Source organism: Sphaerodactylus townsendi, linkage group LG04, assembly GCF_021028975.2.
Source record: "Sphaerodactylus townsendi isolate TG3544 linkage group LG04, MPM_Stown_v2.3, whole genome shotgun sequence".
Classification (NCBI taxonomy): Eukaryota; Metazoa; Chordata; class Lepidosauria; order Squamata; family Sphaerodactylidae; genus Sphaerodactylus; species Sphaerodactylus townsendi.
The window spans coordinates 139,655,826-139,675,876 of NC_059428.1; the positions used below are offsets into that span (position 1 = coordinate 139,655,826).

The following is a 20,051-nucleotide window of genomic DNA, read 5'->3' on the forward strand; positions in this document are numbered from 1 at the left end:
TCCCGGTCATTTTGAATTCTGACTCTGTCATCTGGGGTATCAGCTACCTCTCCTGATTTGGTGTCACCTGCACATTTGATTAGGCTGCCCGCTATTCCACCATCTAAGTCATTGATACAAATATTGAACAGCCCTGGGCCCAGGACAGAACCCAGAAGCACCCCATTAGTCCCTTCTCTCCAGGATGAAGAGGAGCCATTGGTGAGCACCCTCTGGGTTTGGTCAGCCAACCAGTTACAAATCCATCTAACAGTGGGCTTATGTAGCCCACATTTTACTAGATTGTTTGCAAGAATGTCCTGGGGGACCTTGTCAAAGGCCTCGCTGAAGTCAAGGACATGGTAGAGCAGAAGATGCCCCCTCCTCAAAGCAAGACGGTTGTCAGCTCTTTTCCTTTCTGTTCCACCCACTGACTGCACAAACCACATCAGCTATTTTACGCCTTTCCAAACGGACTCAGAAAGCGCCGCCGCTTCTGCCCAGACTACGAAACAGCAGCGTAAGATCTTGCCCCGCACAGACTCCCCTGAAAAGTCAGAACCCTTGTAGAAAAAGGATAGCCCTGAGGTGATTTGAGACTCTTCTTCCTCTAAGGCAGGGGTAGGGAACCTGCGGCTCGAGAGCCGCATGCGGCTCTTCTGCCCTTGCACTGTGGCTCCACGAGCCTAGCCGCCGACCCCATCCTTATCCGCCCTGCAGGCAGCAGGGCGGGCGCACCAACTGCCCACGGTCGGCTGGGCTGCACCGCGGGCTTCCCCTCTCGCCCACCCTGTTGGAGCGGGGCGGGTGCTTTCCCGGCGGCCAGCAAGGCAGAGCCGCCGGCTTCATCCTTGCCTGCCCTGCAGGCAGCAGGACGGGCACATCCATGCACTTCTCGGAATGAGCGGAGTAAAAGGTTTAAAAAACCCTATATATATAGTGTTATCTTTATTTTAAATGTCAAAAATTATTTGCGGCTCCAAGTGTTTTCTTTTCCCGTGGAAAACGGGTCCAAATGGCTCTTTGAGTGTTAAAGGTTCCCTACCCCTGCTCTAAGGGCTAGAAAAACTTAAAATCAGACAACTCCACTTTGTACCTTGGTTTATATCATACAACGTGAGCTTCAGTACAAAAACACGGCCTGGTCTAGTGTTATGAAGCCTGAAGTTAAATTCCAGAACCCTTTGAACACAGGCAGACTCAAGTCACAGCCCTGCAAGATCAGCAGAGCAGCACGGCCAGGCATGCAGGCCTAGAGAAAGAAATGATCTCCCTTTTTTAAAGAAAACAAAATAAATGGTCATTTGGTGTCCCTTGGTCCTTCTGGGGCGTTGGCCAAGGGAAAAAAAGTAGAAGGCGCTTACAAAGAGAGCCGGCTGTGCCCTCAGCTGACATTCAAATCCTCAAAGAGGGAAAATGAGATTTGGCAGATGCGAGTTCTCCTGGCCCCAGAAGAGGCGCCCTTTTCCCTGCAGCAATTGCCAACAGTGGTTTATGCCAACGGGTGCATTTTTGCACGCAGATCCGGAGTCCAGTGGCCGTACATATGGAGCAGTATGAACTGCTAGGGCTCAGCGGGGCAGGCAAATATCCTGGGTGTGTGTGTGTTGTGTCCAAGCTGTGAGGCAATGGGAGAACATCCCAAATATCCGGCGTGTGTGTGTGTGTTGTGTCCAAGTTGTGGGGCAATGCCCTTCGTAGAACGTCAAAGCAGGCTTGCCTTCTTTGCAGGAACGTTGTTCCTTGTACTTCAGCAGTGCTCTGTCCTGGCACTGCCTGATGAACCGCCCCTCCCCACCCCCAAGCCAGGCAGGAGTCAGTGAAGTTTCTTCTCTCCGTTAGGGGTCTTCTGCCCCACCTCTTCCCTTTTGCCACTGATGAGTTACTGTCCGTTAGTATCCTATTATGAGTTGGAGAAAACAACAAAAAAGCCCCACATCTCAGTGGGAAGCGCACTTTGGGGTCCCTCAGAGGAGCATCTGGACCACTCCTTGGGGTGGGAGGCCCACAGGCACCGGGACAGTCATGGGCCGCGTGCCCATCTCAAGCCGTGTCACCAACCTGGTTTAAAAAAACAACAACAGAAGCGGTCACATGGAGGCCAGTGGGCAGCAGGAAAGACAAGGCCCTGCCGGAGTTGCCAGAAGGGCTGAGACCACGGGGGGCCCCCAAGCCAGATTCCAGCCCTCTTGGTTCCGTCAAAAAAGTGGAGACGGTTAAGAACGTTTCGACTGAAACTGGCTCAGACAGGGACGGATCTGGGCTTTGCCTGAGAGGCCCGTCTTAGAGGGGATGGCAATACCAAATTACCATCCAGGACAGATTTGGGCTCTTGTCACCCTAGAACACCAATCCCTGTTCTTGGCTTCAACTATAGGCAGCCTCTGGGGCAGGCCTGGTCCTCTTTGCCCTGTTTCTGCCACCTTCTAGGGCACAGGTGTCAAACTCGCAGCCCTCCAGATGTTATGGACTACAGTTCCCATCATCCCCTGCCAGCATAATACTGGCAGGGGATGATGGGAACTGTAGTCCATAACATTGGAGGACCGCGAGTTTGACACCTATGCTCTAGGGCCGTGGTGGCGAACCTTTGGCACTCCAGATGTTATGGACTACCAACTCCCATCAGCCCCTACCAGCATGGCCAATTGGCCATGCTGACAGGGGCTGATGGGAATTGTAGTCCATAACATCTGGAGTGCCAAAGGTTCACCACCACAGCTCTAGGGCAACTCACTGGCTAATCCAGCAGGGCTGTTCCAAGGAACTTATGGCTCTGCCAGATGCCCTCCTCTCTTTGCCCATTTCAAACCCAGCATTCAGGCAGCAGAGCTGGCAGGCCCAGACTTTCTCTCGCAGCCGCCCCATCCCCCCCCCCGCCCAACTGCCCCACCTACAGGCATTCCACGGCTCTGCCCATTCTCCCTCACTGCCCCTGCAGGCTACCACAGTGCCAATTCACACAGCACCTCGTGGGCATCTCCCCCCTCCCAAGCCCCGCTTTTCTTCCTCCAATATCCTCAGCCAAACCGGGGACTGCAAAGTTTCTCTGCCGCATCACTGTGCACCTTCCACACCCGCAAAAAACTGGCCATCCGACCACTGCCCCTCACAGCTTCGACAACCACAATTTTCCCCTGTACTTGATCCCTCAACTCCAAACTCCGGTACTTCCAGGACCCCCCAGTAAGAATCCGAGCGGCGTTTACTCACCCGTGTGGCCTGCTCAGCCGCCGGTCCATGGCGTCTCCGCCGAAACAGACGGGTGACGGGAAGGAACCTCGGTAAGGAGTTTGGTCATACACAAAGTGGCGGCACGAGGCCAGTTTCGATTCCAGCGCCTAGAGCAAAATACAGTTCGGTCCTGATTCCGAACCAGGTGAGCTCTCAAACGGACCCCCAAGAACAGGCTGCACCACCTGCCAGCACACCTGGCTATTCCAGGGATTGGTATGTGGAGGGAGTCCCTGCCCCCCCCCTCCCCAACTCCAGTCCCAGTGCTTTGGAGGGCTGGAACACGTCCGCTGACCCAAAGGTCCCCATAAAGCTGCAGCAGCCCCTGTGATCTCACCCCCACTTTCTGCAGCAGGTCTCCCACAATGTTGAGAACTGAAATCCGGACCGCTGGTGTCAGGGGGGTGGCACAGTAGCTGTCCTCCAAACCTGGGGGGCGGGGCGGTGGGAAATATTGGAAAGGAAACACTTTTAATTCACACAGCACAGACTCAATCACAACATATAAGCCTAGGGCCATGGTGGCGAACCTTTGGCACTCCCGATGTTATGGACTACAATTCCCATCAGCCCCTTCCAGTTGGCCATGCTGGCAGGGGCTGATGGGAATTGTAGTCCATAACATCTGGAGTGCCAAAGGTTCGCCACCACTGGCCTAGGAAATGACTGCTGGTAGGAGAATTTAGACCCTGGAAATCTTTTCTTCCAGTTGAAGGGTGCTGGGTAGCTCTAAAGATCTCCAGAACGTCAGTGGGCAATATTGGCTCAGGTGTCAGAAGCCCCTCCCTCTTATAGCTGGAACTTCCTTTGAAAGGAGCAGCAGTGGCGTAGTGGCTAAGAGCAGGTGCACTCTGATCTGGAGGAACCGGGTTTGATTCCCAGCTCTGCCGCCTGAGCTGTGGAGGCTTATCTGGGGAATTCAGATTAGCCTGTGCACTCCCACACATGCCAGCTGGGTGACCTTGGGCTAGTCACAGCTTTCCGGAGCTCTCTCAGCCCCACTCACCTCACAGGGTGTTTGTTGTGAGGGGGGAAGGGAAAGGAGATTGTCAGCTCCTTTGAGTCTCCTTACAGGGGAGAAAGGGGGGATATAAATCCAAACTCTTCTCTTCTAAATCCAAAGGAAGGATGAAGGGTGGTAAAACCCCCAGGGAAGCAAATGGTCAGGGGTCTGCTAGTTAACTGGACATCTGGCACCCTCCAATTCCTGGTCCATTCATTGTACTTAAGTGACACTGAAAAGCAATGAGGTGCGCTGTGCTGGTATTTCTTAAACAGTCCTCAAGAAAAAGATGTTGCAGCGCCCAATTCCTCCCTGGGGTGCATGGCTTTTCAAAGGCTTTTGTGCAAGCGGTGTGCCCAGGCCCAGTTGAAACATTTAAAGGGTTTTATTTTATAGTTAATATTTAATTTATATTCTGTATTTTGTGTGCTTTTATTGTTTACTGTTCTGTTGTGCACCGCCCAGAGTCCTTTGCGGGAGGGGCGGTATAGAAATGTAATGATAGATAGATAGATGTCTCTTACCTCTCCTGAATGTCGCAGGGGTACTTAGTCCCACACTCGACCTTCTGTGGGCTCTGGGGGTCGAAGGTGGCAGCCTGGTTGCTTGGATGTCCGTCTCCATCTGCTCTGTTTCTGGTGGCCCTTCCTCCGACACCTTTGGCTTCTCCTGCTTCTGCTGCACGGCCAGCTCTTGGCGCAAATCTGGGGGGAGAAAGAAACCTCGACAGTCACCCCTCGTCTCCCTGTGCAAGGAAAACAAGGCGGAAACCCAGATGTTTTCCCATCAGACTATCACCAGCTGGGTGACGGGGAAGGCAAGCCTCTCCACTTAATGGTGGCACCAGCAAGGATCTAGTGCAGTGGTGGCGAACCTTTGGCACTCCAGATGCTATGGACTACAATTCCCATCAGCCCCTGGCAGGGGCTGATGGGAATTGTAGTCCATAACATCTGGAGTGCCAAAGGTTCGCCACCATGGATCTAGTGGGAGCAGAAGTCCCTCTCCCAACCCCCCCCCCCCCCGGGCACAATTATTCAGCCACAAGGAACAGGTTGGGTGCTGTGTGGTTTCCGGGCTGTATGGCCGTGTTCTAGCAGCATTCTCTCCTGACGTTTCGCCTGCATCTGTGGCTGGCATCTTCAGAGAGGAAGATGAAGATACCAGCCACAGATGCAGGCAAAACGTCAGGAGAGATCTCTCTGAAGATGCCAGGCACAGATGCAGGTGAAACGTCAGGAGAGAATGCTGCTAGAACACGGCCATACAGCCCGGAAACCACACAGCACCCAAGTGATTCCGGCCGTGAAAGCCTTCGACAATACAAGGAACAGGTTGTCAAAACATCGCATCCCTTTGCAGAAGCAGCATTTTGATGAAGAAGAGTTGGATTTAAATACCCCCTTTCTCTCCTGTAAGGAGACTCAAAGGGGCTGACAATCTCCTTTCTCTTCCCCCCCCCCCCCCACACACACACCAACAAACACCCTGCGAGGTGGGTGGGGCTGAGAGAATTCCAAAGAATTGTGACAAGCCCAAGGTCACCCATGCTGAATGCTGGGTTTGAAATGTGTTGGGAGTGCACAAGCCAATCTGGTGCACCAGATAAGCCTCCACAGTTCAAGTGGCAGAGTGGGGAATCAAACCTGGTTCCTCCAGATCAGAGTGCACCTGCTCTTGACCACTACGCCACTGCTGCTCTCTTTGCTTGCTTGGGGATCTTTTACAAGCAAGGACCCCCCCCCCCGCCCCCCAGGAACAAAAAAAAGGGGCCCTCTGGGTGTCAAAGGTAGCGAGAGAAAAATGTGCCCCTCGCCCACCCCGGGCTTCGTCTTTCAGGCGCTGCACCGATTCCAGCAGGTTCTCCTTCTCGTCGAGTTCGCTCTCCAGGAAGGCGTTCCGTTCGATGGCCTGGTTCATGCGCTGCTCAAAGTCTTCCAAAGACATAATTGTGGCCCTGCAGAGAAAGCCAAGACGGTGCTGTAACACGAGTCAGTGGGGTTGGGGGGGGATCCTCCTTTCCCACTCATAACTAGGGTGAGAGCCGGGACTTTTGTGGGTAAAATGTTATTTAAATCACCATCTATGTTAGTTTTTTTCTCCTGGAATATTTGATTATTCTTTTCAATCACAAAGTCATAGAGTTGGGAGAGACCCCAAGGGCCATCCAGTCCAACCCCCTGCGATGCAGGAACACCCAATCACAGCACTCATGACAGATGGCCATCCAGCCTTTCTTTAAATACCTCCAAAGAAGGAGACCCCACCACTCTCCGAGACAGTGCATTCCACTGTCGAACAGCCCTGACGGTCAGGATGTTTTTCCTGAAGTTTAGGTGGAATCTCTTTTCCTTCACCTTGAATCCATTACTCCTGGTCCTAGTCTCTGAGGCAGCAGAAAAGTTTGAAGATTGAATTTCAAACATGCATATTAGTGCCCTGAATCCTGCCTTGGCTGGGGAGGGCGGGGTATTAAGTTAAATAAACAAAATCCGGGTTCAAGTTTCTATTCGGAACGAAGTTCACTGTCCCCATCAGTCCCTGCCTCTCGCTGGGCTGTTGTGGAGGATGAAACTAATTTCATTTAGATATTTATACTCCACTTTACACCACAGTGAGAATTTGGAAAGCCGCTTCTAACATCCTCCTTCTTTCCCCGTTTTATCCTCATAACAACCCTGAAAGGTGGGTTAGGCCGAGAGCGAGCGCTCCCTGGTCACTCAGTGAGGTTACCTGATGAAGTGGGGATTCGAACTGAGACCTGCCACGTCCCAGCTCAACCCAGGTTCCCCCAACCCTCTTGTCCCCGTGGGCACCTGTGGGATTCTATAAAAGGGCAGCGAGTGCAACCACAGAATAGCTGCCACGAGAGATGCAATTAAAAAACAGCAGCCGCAGGAAGCACAGAATGTCAGGGAGTGAAGTTATATACAACTCTGATAGCAACTCTTCAACATTTTGGGCAGAAACTCTGTTCAAGCGGATGTCTTTTAACCTGTACGACCAATCTGTAGCCCTGCTGGGCGAATGCCACACCTAGCCCCGCCCACTTTCTAAGAGCAGTTGGTGGGCACACAGAAAACTGGGGTGCTGTGTGGTTTCCGGGCTGTATGGCCGTGTTCTAGCAGCATTCTCTGCTGATGTTTCGCCTGCATCTGTGGCTGGCATCTTCAGAGGATCTGATGACAATACAGAGCCTTCGACAATACACAGAAAACTGTTGGCAGGTACCCATAGGCGCCATGCTGAAGATCCCTGATCTACTCACTGCAATGCAACCCCTTAACTAGCTTACAAAAATGTCAGGGAGAGGGACACAGAAGAAGAAGGAGAAAGAAGGAGAAAGAGGGGGGAGGGGGAGGAGGAGGAGGAGGAGGAGGAGAAGAAGACGAAGACGAGGAGTAGTAGTAGTAGTTTGGATTTATGTCCCCCCTTTCTGTCCTGTAAGGAGACTCAAAGGGGCTTACCAACTCCTTTCCCTTCCAGCCCACAACAAACACCCTGTGAGGCAGGTGGGGCTGAGAGACCTCCAAAGAACTGTGACCAGCCCAAGGTCATCCAGCTGGCATGCATTGGAGTGCACAGGCTAATCTACTTCACCAGATAAGCCTCCACAGTTCAGGTGGCAGAGCAGGGAATCAAACCGGGTTCCCCGGATCAGAGTGCACCTGCTCTTAACCACTACACCATGCTAGGTATTGAAACTGAAATCTGGGCCTCCCCCCACAAAGGTCTCCCACTAAACTCCCCATAAATGCCTGTTGGTTTTCCAATCTAAGATCACCTTCTAATCCAAGACTTTCAGATGTGACCAAGTGTCTGCTTAAGCAGCAATGTGTAGTTTACCAGATAAGCCTCCACAGCTCAAGCGGCTGAGCAGGGAATCAAACCCGGTTCCCCAGATTAGAGCGAACCTGCTTCTTAACCACTACGCCACGCTGGGAGGGAGAGGCCAACACTGAATGTAGAGACTGGAATGCAGCTCTGGGGCTGGGCTGGGGGTGCTGATAAGCCCCCTCCTGGAGCAGGTTTCCTTCCTGAACACACGCGAGTTGCTGGGCGGGCCAGTACCTCTTGGCTCTTTCCAGGTCATCGTTTGCCTGCTCCAGTTCGCGGATGTACTTCTGCAGGTGATCCCTGGCAGCTTTGGTCTGGGCCAGCTCCTCCTCCAGGGTAGAGATCTGCCGGTAGCCCTCCGACTGCTGCCCCGCCAGCTTCCCCTGGCCCAAGAAATCATAAGCAAATGGTTAGCGTGGAGCCCCTCTGTCAGATGGCACTTGTCGCCTTTCTGATGCATCCGCGGGAAAGCTGACTTGGGGCCAAAGCAGACCACCGGGATTCCGTCCCAGACCCGATATTGAGCGTTCTCTGCTCGGACTGGAAGCAGCTTCCCGAAATCTCAGGCTGACGTCTTTCGCGTCACCTACTTACTGCCTGGTCCTTTCTTAACAGGAGCTGCTTGGGATTGAACCTGGGACTTTCTGCGTGCCAAGCAGATGCTCTCCCACTGAGCCACGGCCAAAGGGAACTGGGAATACACCTGGCCAGCAGAGATGCAGGCACCATTCCCAGGAGGGCCCCATGGCACCCATCACTCAATGTAGCCAAGCAAATGAAGACGAAGAGTTTGGATTTATATTTCCCCCCCACCCAGTGGTGGGATCCAAAAATTGTAGTAACAGGTTCCCATGGTGGTGTGATTCAAACTGTGGCATAGCGTCAATGGGGCTGGGCGGGGCATAATGGGGCGTGGCCGGGCATTCCTGGGGCGGGGCATTCCTGGGAGGGGTTGTGGCAAGGAGGCAGCCGCTGCGCCGGTCCTTGGGCGAGAAACGAATGCACGCAGGCGCAGGCTGCCACGCAAGCTGGAGCACCTCCTGCTAGACTGCTTCAAGTTCTGCATGCTACTGTTGAGAGGAGGGGCGTAACTAAGGCAAAAATCACGTGACAAAATCACCAATTAGTAACCCCCTCTCAGCACACACAAATAGTTAGTAACCTACTCTCGGGAACCTGTGAGAACCTGCTGGATCCCACCTCTGCCTCTACCCCCCGCCTTTCTCTCCTATAAGGAGACTCCAAGGGGCTGACAAACTCCTTTCCCTTCCCTCGCCACAACAAACACCCTGTGAGGGGGGTGGGGTGGAGAGAGCTCCGAAGAACTGTGACTAGCCCAAGGTCACCCAGCTGGCGTATGTTGGCGGCTGCAGTGTTCCAGCCTTGGCACCCTTGGTCTGGGGCCAATGTAAACTTTGCAGCAGACTCGAGAGATGCCGCCGGACACACTGGGCAGATTCCAGGATTGTCAGCCCCAATTCCGTCTCCTCCAGGAGGGAGCTCTGAGAAGGCCGGGCCCTGAACCCAGGCCTCTGGGCAGCGGGCCGAGCAAAGCGCTCATCATGTAAGACTCTGGAGCAGGCTCTTGTGCCCGCCCCTCGCAATGGCCAGCTGAACAGGGCATCAATGGGGTCTCTGTTCACTCCCTCGCCGGCTGCCACTTGGATCAACAAGCCATTGTCTGCCATGGGGACTGGCGCGTGCCTCAAGTTCTTGAAAAGAGGGTAAAACAATCCCCGGGCATTTGATGCCAAGAGGTTGCTCCTGCCCCACCAGCTCCGGTCTGTGCTGGCATCTCCTCCCCTTTCTCACCCCATTGCCTCTAATTCCCCCGCTCCCCGATCATCTGCTTGGGGAATCTCCCTCACTGGCTCAAACAAACTCGAGACAGGTCAGCAAGAGGCGTTTGGTCGACGTCCCAAAACTGACTCCATCCCACAAAGAGAGGGAGGGTGTTCCGAGTCATTCAAGCACCAGTTGGCCAAACCCGGCCCCCCATTTGGATGCCAATGCTTCCCCACAGCGCCCCATCCGTCCCTTTGGGGAACGCCGCTGCCGCCCTGCCCGCCTCAGCTCTCTGCTATGGATCATCCCCCTGCGCATACCTTTGTGGCCTCAATTTCCATCCGAAGCCGACTGTTCTCCGACTGGAGGTCCTTGTTCCGGGATTCTACCTGCTGCAACTGGGCCTCCAGCTCGGCTTCGTATTCCCGGCTCCCTTCTTGAAACTCCCGCAACTCTTCCTGGGCATTCTCGGCACTGGAAAATAGGGAGGCAGAGGCAGGACTTGAAGCCGCACCCCTGGACGGACGCCGGGCGGCCTCCCCAGGACCCTTCGCACGTGTCAAAGAATGCACTTCCAACGCTTTTTAGCTCCCCAATAAAGCTCACACAATAAAGCATGCGGGGGGGATATGGGTTGAGAGTGCATTATTCAGTTTGTTAACAACGTTATAACTCTGCATGTCGGCAAATAGTGCACAGAGGCAAGCAGGATTCTGCAACCTGCAGAAACTACACACACTAAATCAAGTATGTGTAATTTATTCCACCTGTAATATCTACCATTTCCCCTCCATTTATTCTGGCTTGATGACTGGCCAGCCCGCCAACCCCCCCCTTATGTTTCAGTAAGCCATGCCCACAAGAGGTAGACACTTGCTTTAAAAAGGAATGAACCAATGCGGGGTGGGGGTTGTAATTCTGCAGGCAGCCACTGTGGTGTAGTGGTTAAGAGCAGGTGCACTCTAATCTGGAGAACCAGATTTGAGCTGTGGAGGCTTATCTGGTGAACCAGATTAGCTTGTACACTCCATATGCCAGCTGGGTGACCTTGGGCTAGTCACAGTTCTTTGGAGCTCTCCAAGCCCCACCTACCTCACAGGGTGTTTTTTCCGGGGGGGGGGGGGAGGAAAAAGGAGATTGTAAGCCCCTTTGAGTCTCCTTAAACGGGGATATCTCAACTCAACAACCTTTATTGGCATAATAATACAATTCTATCAACAGAGAATTCAGTCACCGAACAGGCAATGAAAATAAAATTATGAATAAATATAATACATAAATTGAAAGCTAAAACAAGGGGAAGAGGGGGAGAAAGGAATTAGGCAAGTTAACACTTGGATCTCTGGATTATATATGGATCAAGAAATTTGGCTAGTGGATCTGGTACCTCGCTGCTGGTGTTATCTAATAAAAAGATGATCTGCAAATCAGATGCGTGCTCTTTTTTTGCTAACAGTAGAGATAACCATTTTGTTCTAGGTGCCATAAGGAGGGGACAATATAATATGTACTATGGTGTCTGGACAGTCCCCATTACATGCACAAAGACTTTGCTGATAGGGAGTTTTGGCAAACCTGCCTGATACCGTGTTTCCCTGAAAATAAGACAGTGTCTTATATTAATTTTTGCTCCCAAAGATGGACTGTGTCTTATTTTCAGGGGATGTCTTATATTTCTGTGTTCTGTTCGTCGGGCATGCTTCCAAACAAAATCTTTGCTACGTCTTACTTTTGGGGGATGCCTTATATTTCGCACTTCAGCAAAACCTCTACTACGTCTTATTTTCCAGGGATGTCTTATATTCAGGGAAACAGGGTAGCACAGCTGATGGGAGAGCATTACAGCGCATCACTGCTCTGTGAGACCTGGACGGGATCAATTGATGAAGATATTTATAGCCCCCCTGCTTCCTGAGCAGGGGATACCCAGGGCGAAAGGGGGATATAAATCCAAACGCGTCTTATCTTCTTCTACAGTAGGAGTCCCCAGAGGGGTGCCGCGGGGGCATTTGGCTCTGGTTGGCATCCTCCCCGCAGCAAGTGCTTTTAGGCAGGGGGCAGGCCAGGTGGGGTTCTTGCCCAGCAGGGCCTCTGATTGGCTGGGCAGATTTTTTTAAAATGTTGTTTTGGTAGCGGCTGCCGCAGGGCAACTCAGCGTGTGCCTGAAGGGAAGCCGTGGCAGCCATTTTGTGGCTCTTGACAGAAATCCAAAGGTACCAACTGCTCAAAAACAAACAAACAAAAAAACGGAACCCCCAGATCTACAGCATCTCTATACTCCTGGCACGGAGATGGTCCGAGCTACAATTACCATCAACAGTGACAGGTTTTTCTATTTAAAGGTGTTTTAAAAAATAATAATAAAGATACACCTTCTTAAATGCCAAGCAGAAACAGACTCTCACTTGGCAGATCTCTCAACACATCTCCACTCTGGAAGAGGCGTTTTCAGCCACGTTTGCGGCAACCTGCTTCAAGTTGACCCCTGGGCGTAGGAGGCGCACAAGCCCGGGCAGCCGGCCACAGGGTAGGGAGGACGCTACAACTGATCTCCAGACAACAGAGGTGGAGAAACGGGTGCTTTGCATGGTGGGCAGGGTGACATTTGACTGTACTGAGAGAGGCTCCATTCCCGAAGCTCCGGGGATTTCTCAGCTTGGGGCTGGCATCCCTACCCAAGAGTAAGCTGGGAATTCTGGGCATTCTTTGCCCAGCAAATGCCAAACACCCAACAGTCGCACGAGGCGCCCCAGCATCCGCCTTAGTGGGAGAAGGGCTTGCCCAATGAAGGAACGGGATCAGACCAAAACACTTGCGACTTACAGAGGCCCAATTTGGCGGCTTGGCAGGGGCATGCCGGTTTCTCACTCCCAGAAGGTCATGTTTACAGTTTCGGGCAGGAGCCAAAAGCTGCCCGGTCGGTACACATCGCAGGGGGGAGCCAGGCTCCATTATTTCAGTAAAGTGAATTCAAATATTCATGGCCTGGTGGCAGGCGGTGGGGAACTTCTCTGTGGCTTTCCCTGCCATCCTAGACCTGGAGTTCCCTGCCTGGGATGCTGCTCTCCATCTGCAGGGAGCCAACAAGGGCTCTGCAGAGGCCGGCAGGTCCCATCCGCCTGAAGGCCACCGAGAAACCCACATGCTTTACCACTGCTTGTGTTTCGTGGCCTGCTCCTTCCAGTAATCTCTTTCCTCTTCCACAGAATCAAACCGGTGTCTTCCAGGGGTGTTCATTGTGGAAGCCTTCCAGCATAATTTTCTGCAGGCACAAAAGAAAACACATATCTATAACCTAGCTGAATGCTGATTTTTCTTTTTCACCCTTGAGTTTCAAACACAGACCAAGATGTGGAACTGGCATAATACATTCTCTGGGTCACTGATCTGCCAGGGTCTGATTCCCCACTCCTCCACGGGAGCGGCAGACTCTTAAACCAGGTTTGTTCCCCTGCTCCTCCACGTGAAGCCTGCTGGATGACCTTGGGCCAGTCACAGTTCTCTCCAAACTCTCTCAACCCCACCTACTTCACTGGGTGAATATTGTGGGGAGAGGAAAGGAAGGAGTTTGTAAGCCACTTTGAGATGACTTACGATTGAGAACAGCAGGGTATAAACCCAAACTCTTCTTCTTCACTGAGGCCTGAACAGTCCATTTTGACCCTGACGTTTGGTCCTTGCAGAGCTGGGGGTGTATCAGAGATCACAGGGAACAGGACAGGCACAAGAAAGAAGAAGAAGAAGAGTTTGGATTTATATCCCCCCTTTCTCTCCTGTAGGAGACTCAAAGGGGCTGACAATCTCCTTTCCCTTCCCCCCTCACAACAAACACCCTGTGAGGTGGGTGGGGCTGAGAGAGCTCAGGAAAGCTGTGACTAGCCCAAGGTCACCCAGCTGGCATGTGTGGGAGTGCGCAGGCTAATCTGAATTCCCCAGATAAGCCTCCACAACTCAAGCGGCAGAGCGGGGAATCAAACCCGGTTCCTCCAGAGCAGCGTGCACCTGCTCTTTTTTCCAGTTCTGCACTGCACAAAATCTCTGCAAAACAAAGCTTCTCCGAGCATATCCCAAAACCCCAGGAATATTTTTCCAAACACAAGCTGGGGTGGGTGGGTGGGCCAAGAATGTAGCTCCTCCAGTGGATCTCCAGCAGACCCAACTGAATTGTGACCCCGGCCAAGACAACGGCTTCCTCGTGCGCCTGCTCCCTGGCGACTCGGCACACGCAGTGCCTCACCAAAACTGGGTTCTGATTTGTGAAAAGCTACCAGGGACAGACCAGGGCATGAAGCGGTTCAGTTCAAACGTGGCGTGGCACGGGTGCTTATGATCTGTTTCAGTATTTTCCCCGGGAAACCGTATCAGAACTTCCCACCCTCAACAGACAAGGTCTTTCCACGGCTTCCCACCCTGAAATGGCCAGGAATCAAAAGGTGCAGAGGTTAGTTTGGTGAGTTCAAGGTGACCAAGAAGGCCCTGATGAGGGACTGCCCCATGAGAGCCTTGGCCTCTGCGCATCTCAGAAGCTAAGCGGGGTTGGGGAGACCTCCATGGAATACCACCAGGGTTGAAATACAGAGGCTGATGGTGGCGATCTGCCACCTCTGAACACCTCTTGCCTGGAAAACGCCACGGGTTTCGCCATAAAACAGCTACGACTTTACAGGAAAAAGAGGTTTTGCTGTTAGGTTTTAGTCTTTATTTGTATAAATTTAATTCATTTATATCCTGCTTTTCTCCCAAATGGGGACCCGAAGCAGCTTACATCTTCCTCCTCATCTCCGTTTTTATCCTCACAGCAACCCTGCACGGTAGGTTAGTCTGAATATGTGTGACTGGTCCAATGTCACCCAGCGAGCTTCTGCAGCACAAGCGGGGACTTGAACCCGGATCTTCCAGAAACCAGTCCGACACTCTTGACCGCTACGTCATGCTGGCTCTCTAGAGGGGAAGAAGAGCCACACAACTAAACAACAGAAGATCAGAGAGATCCATAAAGGAGAGGTCCATCAGCAGCCCCTAGCCATGGCAACGAGAGGAAGACGACGACAACTGAAGAGAACCTCCACATCCAGAGGCAGTCAGACCAGAGTTAGAAGGCAGCATCAGGGGAAGGCCTCGGCCTCTGTGTCTTGTTGCTGGCCCTCCAGAGGAACTGGTTGGCCACTGTGTAAAACAAGGTGTCAGACTAGAAGGGCCACTGGTCTGATCCAACAGGGCTTCTCGGTGGTTCTTACCAGGGAAACCGTATCAGAACCGTATATAATGCCCTTATATAAAGCAGTGGTGCGACCGCACTTGGAGTACTGTGTTCAGTTCTGGTCGCCACATCTCAAAAGGATATCGAAGAGATAGAAAAAGTGCAGAGAAGGGCAACGAGGATGATCGAAGGATTGGAGCACCTTCCCTATGAGGAGAGGCTGCAGCGTTTGGGACTCTTTAGTTTGGAGAGGAGGCGTCTGAGGGGGGAGATGATTGAAGTCTATAAAATTATGCATGGGGTGGAAAATGTTGACAGAGAGAATTTTTTCTCTCTTTCTCACAATACTAGAACCAGGGGGGATTCATTGAAAATGCTGGGGGGAAGAATTAGGACTAATAAAAGGAAACACTTCTTCACGCAACGTGTGATTGGTGTTTGGAATATGCTGCCACAGGAGGTGGTGATGGCCACTAACCTGGATGGTTTTAAAAAGGGCTTGGACAGATTTATGGAGGAGAAGTCGATCTATGGCTACCAGTCTTGATCTGCCTTGATCTCAGATTGCAAATGCCTTAGCAGACCAGGTGCTCAAGAGCAGCAGCAGCAGCAGGCCATTGCTTTCACCTCCTGCATGTGAGCTCCCCAAGGCACCTGGTGGGCCACTGCGAGTAGCAGAGTGCTGGACTAGATGGACTCTGGTCTGATCCAGCAGGCCAGTTCTTATGTTCTTATGTTCAGGGGAAGGCCTTGGCCTCTGTGCCCCGTTATTGGCCCTCCAGAGGAACTTGTTGGCCACAGTGTGAGGCAGGATGCGTTCCTAGATGGACCTTGGTCAGATCCAGCAGGGCCTTCCCAATGTCTTTACATTAAAACTCGATTGCAACATAAACAAACACCTCAAATGTTTTATGTACAGGAGACAGACAGGAAGCCGTTCAAGCAGCAAAGGATGCCACACACTGAGGAGGTGGCCACGTGTGTGGGACGCTGTGACCTCAGCCCTGAGGAATGCAGGTGAGGTCATGTCAGCAAGCAGACCAGGAATCTCCCACAAGGTGGCCAAGGGAGCTGCAGCCCACGAACATGGGCTTTCTGTCCTGGTAGGACCCCTTGTCGAGGAGGGCAGGCCTTCCTAAACCGGAGTTTAATTTGTTAGGAAAGGGGCTGTGGGTCCTTCACTTTATTTACACAGTTTTGCAATCCACTAGAAACAGGCCAAATCAGACAATCGTCGCCGTAATAAGAGCAGAATGCAAAGTTTGAAAACCAGAATAAGGCACAACGTTAAGACAGGCGAACAGAAGCGCGCGGACAACAGAAACACAGTAAAAACAAGGTAATTTTTACCCTAAACGACCGTCCTAATACCTTTGCAAAAAATACCCTCCCAAATTTTGCTAAGTTTGCTGAATGTCAAGACTATGTCAGCTGACCTTCCGCAGTCTTCCACAAAATGGGAGCAGAATCAGTTGCAGAAATGCCTATCCCTCGTTCTCCCCTAAATTCCCTCCCAGCAACACACAATCTACTGTCCAAAATCACAGCCAGGAAGTCAGGTTGCAATTTTTAGGGGCTCCTGAGAATTCCTTCCCACCCCAAATATGTATATAAATTTAAAGGCAGAGCCAAATACATAATTCAAATGCATCTCATTAGCAACATTTTTCACTGGGATTCCATTCAGCGTTCTGCGTATCCTCGGCAACACTTGCACAACAGCCCTATAAAGTAGGACACTGGTACTGTCCTCATTTTATTCTGGAGTGGCTTGTCTAACGCCCTCCGGATGCCGGCAAGAAGACTGCAGCCGGGGGCGTCCTGCTAGCGCTGCTTCTCGGCTTCTGCCCCAGGCAGATGAGTCAGGGATCAGAAGTTCTTCCACCCTGCAAATCAGGCCAATGAAAACAGCAGCCTCTCAGGTGATAGAAGCAGAAAAGAGATGGCGAACCCTTTAATGGCAGGATTGGAAGTCCACTTGTTTATTTTGTAAACACTATTTTCCACTTCCCCAGAAAAATACTTCCAAGGTGGCTGACCCAAAACAATCTATTTATTTTCCTTGTTTATGCCCAAGCTTTCCCTCCAATGGAAGGTTAGGCTAACCTTTGGCACTCTAGATGTTATGGACTACAATTCCCATCAGCCCCTGCCAGCATGGCCAATTGGCCATGCTAGTAGGGGCTGATGGGAATTGTAGTCCATAACATCTGGAGTGCCAAAGGTTCGCCACCACGGGGCTAAGAGAACGCAACTGGCCCAAAGCAACCCAGAAAGCTCCAAACGGAGTGGAGATTCGAATCTGGCTCCCCCAGATCCTAGGTCAGCATTCTAACCACTAGGCCACACGCAGGTCCTGCCTATGTCAGTACCATTTTCTTTTCCTCCTGTCTCTCAATCATTTCTCCCTACCAATGGGAAATTCTTAGGCTTTTAAAAAAAATAAGCAATGTATATATAGCAATAGTATTATGCCAAAGATCTAGCTCCTGGTGACTCTGAATTCCCAATTTTCATTTTTTAAAAAGTCTCCAGACCTTCTCATGGCAGAGATGTGCCTTTCCCCTTATACCTCTGCAACGAAAAGGGTCACGGAGCAGCTTCCTTTTAAACGAAAGCTGCAAAATTATGAACGAGCCAATACATTATTATGATGCTATGGCGATATTATGATGCTACGATAGTATGATGCTATGGAGATAATGGCATGACTGGGCTTTTAAAAATAAGATCAGAAAAGAATAATTGGTGGTGTGGCAGCTGTGGAGGGCTAAGGCCAAGGACCTGTGGGGAAAATTGCTATGTGGAGGCTCCACTGCTCCCGCCCAGGTACCTGCGTTCACAGCAGAAACAGAACTCTTCACCTGGCCACATTAAAGAACCCCATGATACCTTATGTTACGTTTAAGACCAGCAGCACAAGAGGAGTCCACAACTACTACTCAGCCCTCACTGGCTTGCAAGATTGCGCTATTCTTTCCCCAGACCAAAACAGCCACATAAAGGGAGCCTTGTATGAAATGTGGGCCAGCCCTTCTGCGCTCTGTGCCCTTCTGACCCCACTGTTTGCCACTACCCGTTCCTCTGCTCCAGAGCGCATACTTGGAGCAGCCGATAAAGCGGGTGCAAGTCCAAACCCTTCTTCCCCAAGAACAGGCTGCTATCCGGGTTGCCACAAGAATCCCGTTCTGGCACCAGAGACTAACAGAGACCCTCTCTGGGATACTAGCAACGGGGGCGACAACCTGGCATGTCATTTGATGCTTTCCCAGTCAGGTCTTGCAGGCAGGCAGGCAGGTTGGTAGGAAAGAAAGAAAGATGGGGCGACTGATTTCAATCCTGGCTCTTAGTTACTTCTTGGGTTGGGGGAGGAAGAAGAGCTCCAACCTGCCTTAGGGTGAGGAAGGATTTGGGGTCCCCAGGCTGTCCAGAATGCCCTGGCTTGGAGGATGGGGGTGTAGACTGACCCGCCCCCCCCCCCGAAACTCGAAGGACTCTCCAAGGGGGGGCAGAAGAATAGGGAGAAGGCGAGACCCCTGGGAGAGCCCCCTTGCCCTCCACTTTGAACCTGCGGGCACATAAACCTTCAAAAAGCCGGGGCAGGTTGGCTAACCTCCCAGGGGCTCCCGCTCTCCAAAGATCAGTTCAAGTGCAGAAAATGGTTTGTTTGGGGGGAGGCACTGTCCCCCTCCAAACCCCGCCCCCCTCCCTGAAGTCCCTCCAGGAATGTCTTAACACAGAATTGGCACCACTTGGGGGAGGGGGGGGAGAGAGGAGCTTGCAAGGGCGGCAAAGTCCCGCCAGCCCCATGGGGGACCCCTTTCCTCCGCCTCTCCCCCCCCGCCGCCGCGCTCAGGCAAGGGGCTGCCTCGGGGGTAGGCGCCCACCCGCTCACCTGCCGCGCCCTTCCGTCCGTCCGCCGGCCCGTATCGGCTGCAGCCTCCGCTCTCGGCCGCCGCTGCCCACTCCCGTCCGAAGCCGCACGGCCCCGCCCTGCGCCGCGCCTTATTGGCTGCCGCCCGCGCGCCTCCTCCAATCAGCGCCGTTCGAACGTTGAAAACTTTCTCGACCGTTGAAAACTTTGTTTCTAGTCTTCAAAGGTCCACGCGGGGGCCGGGGACGCTCCAGGTGCCAACCTCCCGCCGTGCTAAACTGGAGCAATTTACAACAGGAAAGGTTGGCAGGTAACAAGACAGGATACCTTATTGAAATATACTATATACAAGGCGACCTCCAAAGTTTCAACACGGTGTACAATTGTGTGGGATCAGAGCTCGGGCCAGCCTTGGTGCCGCCACACCCCTAACATGTGGGGACGTGATCCGCCCCCTACTCACAATCTGCTCCCACAGCAGTTGCGGAAGTACCGTCAGGATTACTTTCCTGGAGAAAGTAGGCCTCTACCCCAACAAGCATCCCAAATTAGGAGATGGGGATTGAAACATTTATGGTTGAGGGATACAGTGTGGGGCGAACTTACAGTGGGAAGGCTATAAGCAAGGTGCTCAACCGCCACTTCCCCCTGCTTGGTCTTCCTAGTGTTACATCACAGGTAGGCTGCTGCTGAACATGGAGGTGCCACTGATCCACTTTAGAGACCAGTTCTGCTCATCTAACTCTTTCTAGAAGCTGTCCTGTGGCAGTCAGTTCCATCTATGGCAATGCATGGTTTCCTTCACCTCTGCTGTATCCTGACAACAGCCCTGTGAGGTAGGTGTGCTGACTGGCCTCTTTGGCGCAGTGGTTAGCACAGTGATTTCCGCTCCTCCAACATGGAGCCCAAGGGCACTATGTTGCCTTCCAATGTATTTTCTGGTGCCAACTGCTTTCTTTCCCAAAGCGTCCTTCCTTCCTCAAGAGCTTTTCCTCCATTTCTTCAAAGCAGTAGCTGCTTCGGAAGAGTCCCTGAGGAATTTCCTTTCTGCCTGCAAGTGTGCATCATCCAGTCATAGCTGATTTATGGCTACTCTGTATGGTTTCCAAGGCAAGAGACGTTCAGAGGTGGTTTGCCAC

The 20,051-nt window shown here is 52.2% G+C and overlaps 1 protein-coding gene across 1 annotated transcript; it reads right to left on the minus strand.

Moving 5' to 3' along the window:
* Positions 1 to 1,065: 1,065 nt before the first annotated feature.
* On the minus strand, positions 1,066 to 19,075 carry LOC125432062 (nuclear distribution protein nudE homolog 1-like). Its single transcript, XM_048495400.1, has 9 exons — positions 18,934 to 19,075; positions 12,990 to 13,100; positions 10,159 to 10,312; positions 8,288 to 8,436; positions 6,037 to 6,173; positions 4,741 to 4,920; positions 3,551 to 3,642; positions 3,193 to 3,320; positions 1,066 to 2,040 (listed from the first exon to the last, which is right to left on the minus strand). Exons 2-9 carry the CDS (start codon positions 13,073 to 13,075, stop codon positions 1,947 to 1,949), a joined length of 1,020 nt encoding a protein of 339 aa, XP_048351357.1. The 5' UTR covers positions 13,076 to 13,100; positions 18,934 to 19,075; the 3' UTR covers positions 1,066 to 1,946.
* Between the last annotated feature and the right edge of the window lie 976 nt (positions 19,076 to 20,051).

What these genes read in the sequence shown, in the direction of transcription:
- LOC125432062 (XM_048495400.1), bottom strand. Translation starts at nt 13,075, where the DNA reads ATGAACACCCCTGGAAGACACCGGTTTGATTCTGTGGAAGAGGAAAGA. An exon ending in TGGAAATTGAGGCCACAAAG is followed by an intron (nt 8,437 to 10,158) that starts GTATGCGCAGGG and finishes TTCTTGGGCCAG; the next exon opens with GGGAAGCTGGCGGGGCAGCA. An exon ending in CGGCTGAGCAGGCCACACGG is followed by an intron (nt 2,041 to 3,192) that starts GTGAGTAAACGC and finishes TTTTTAAACCAG; the next exon opens with GTTGGTGACACGGCTTGAGA.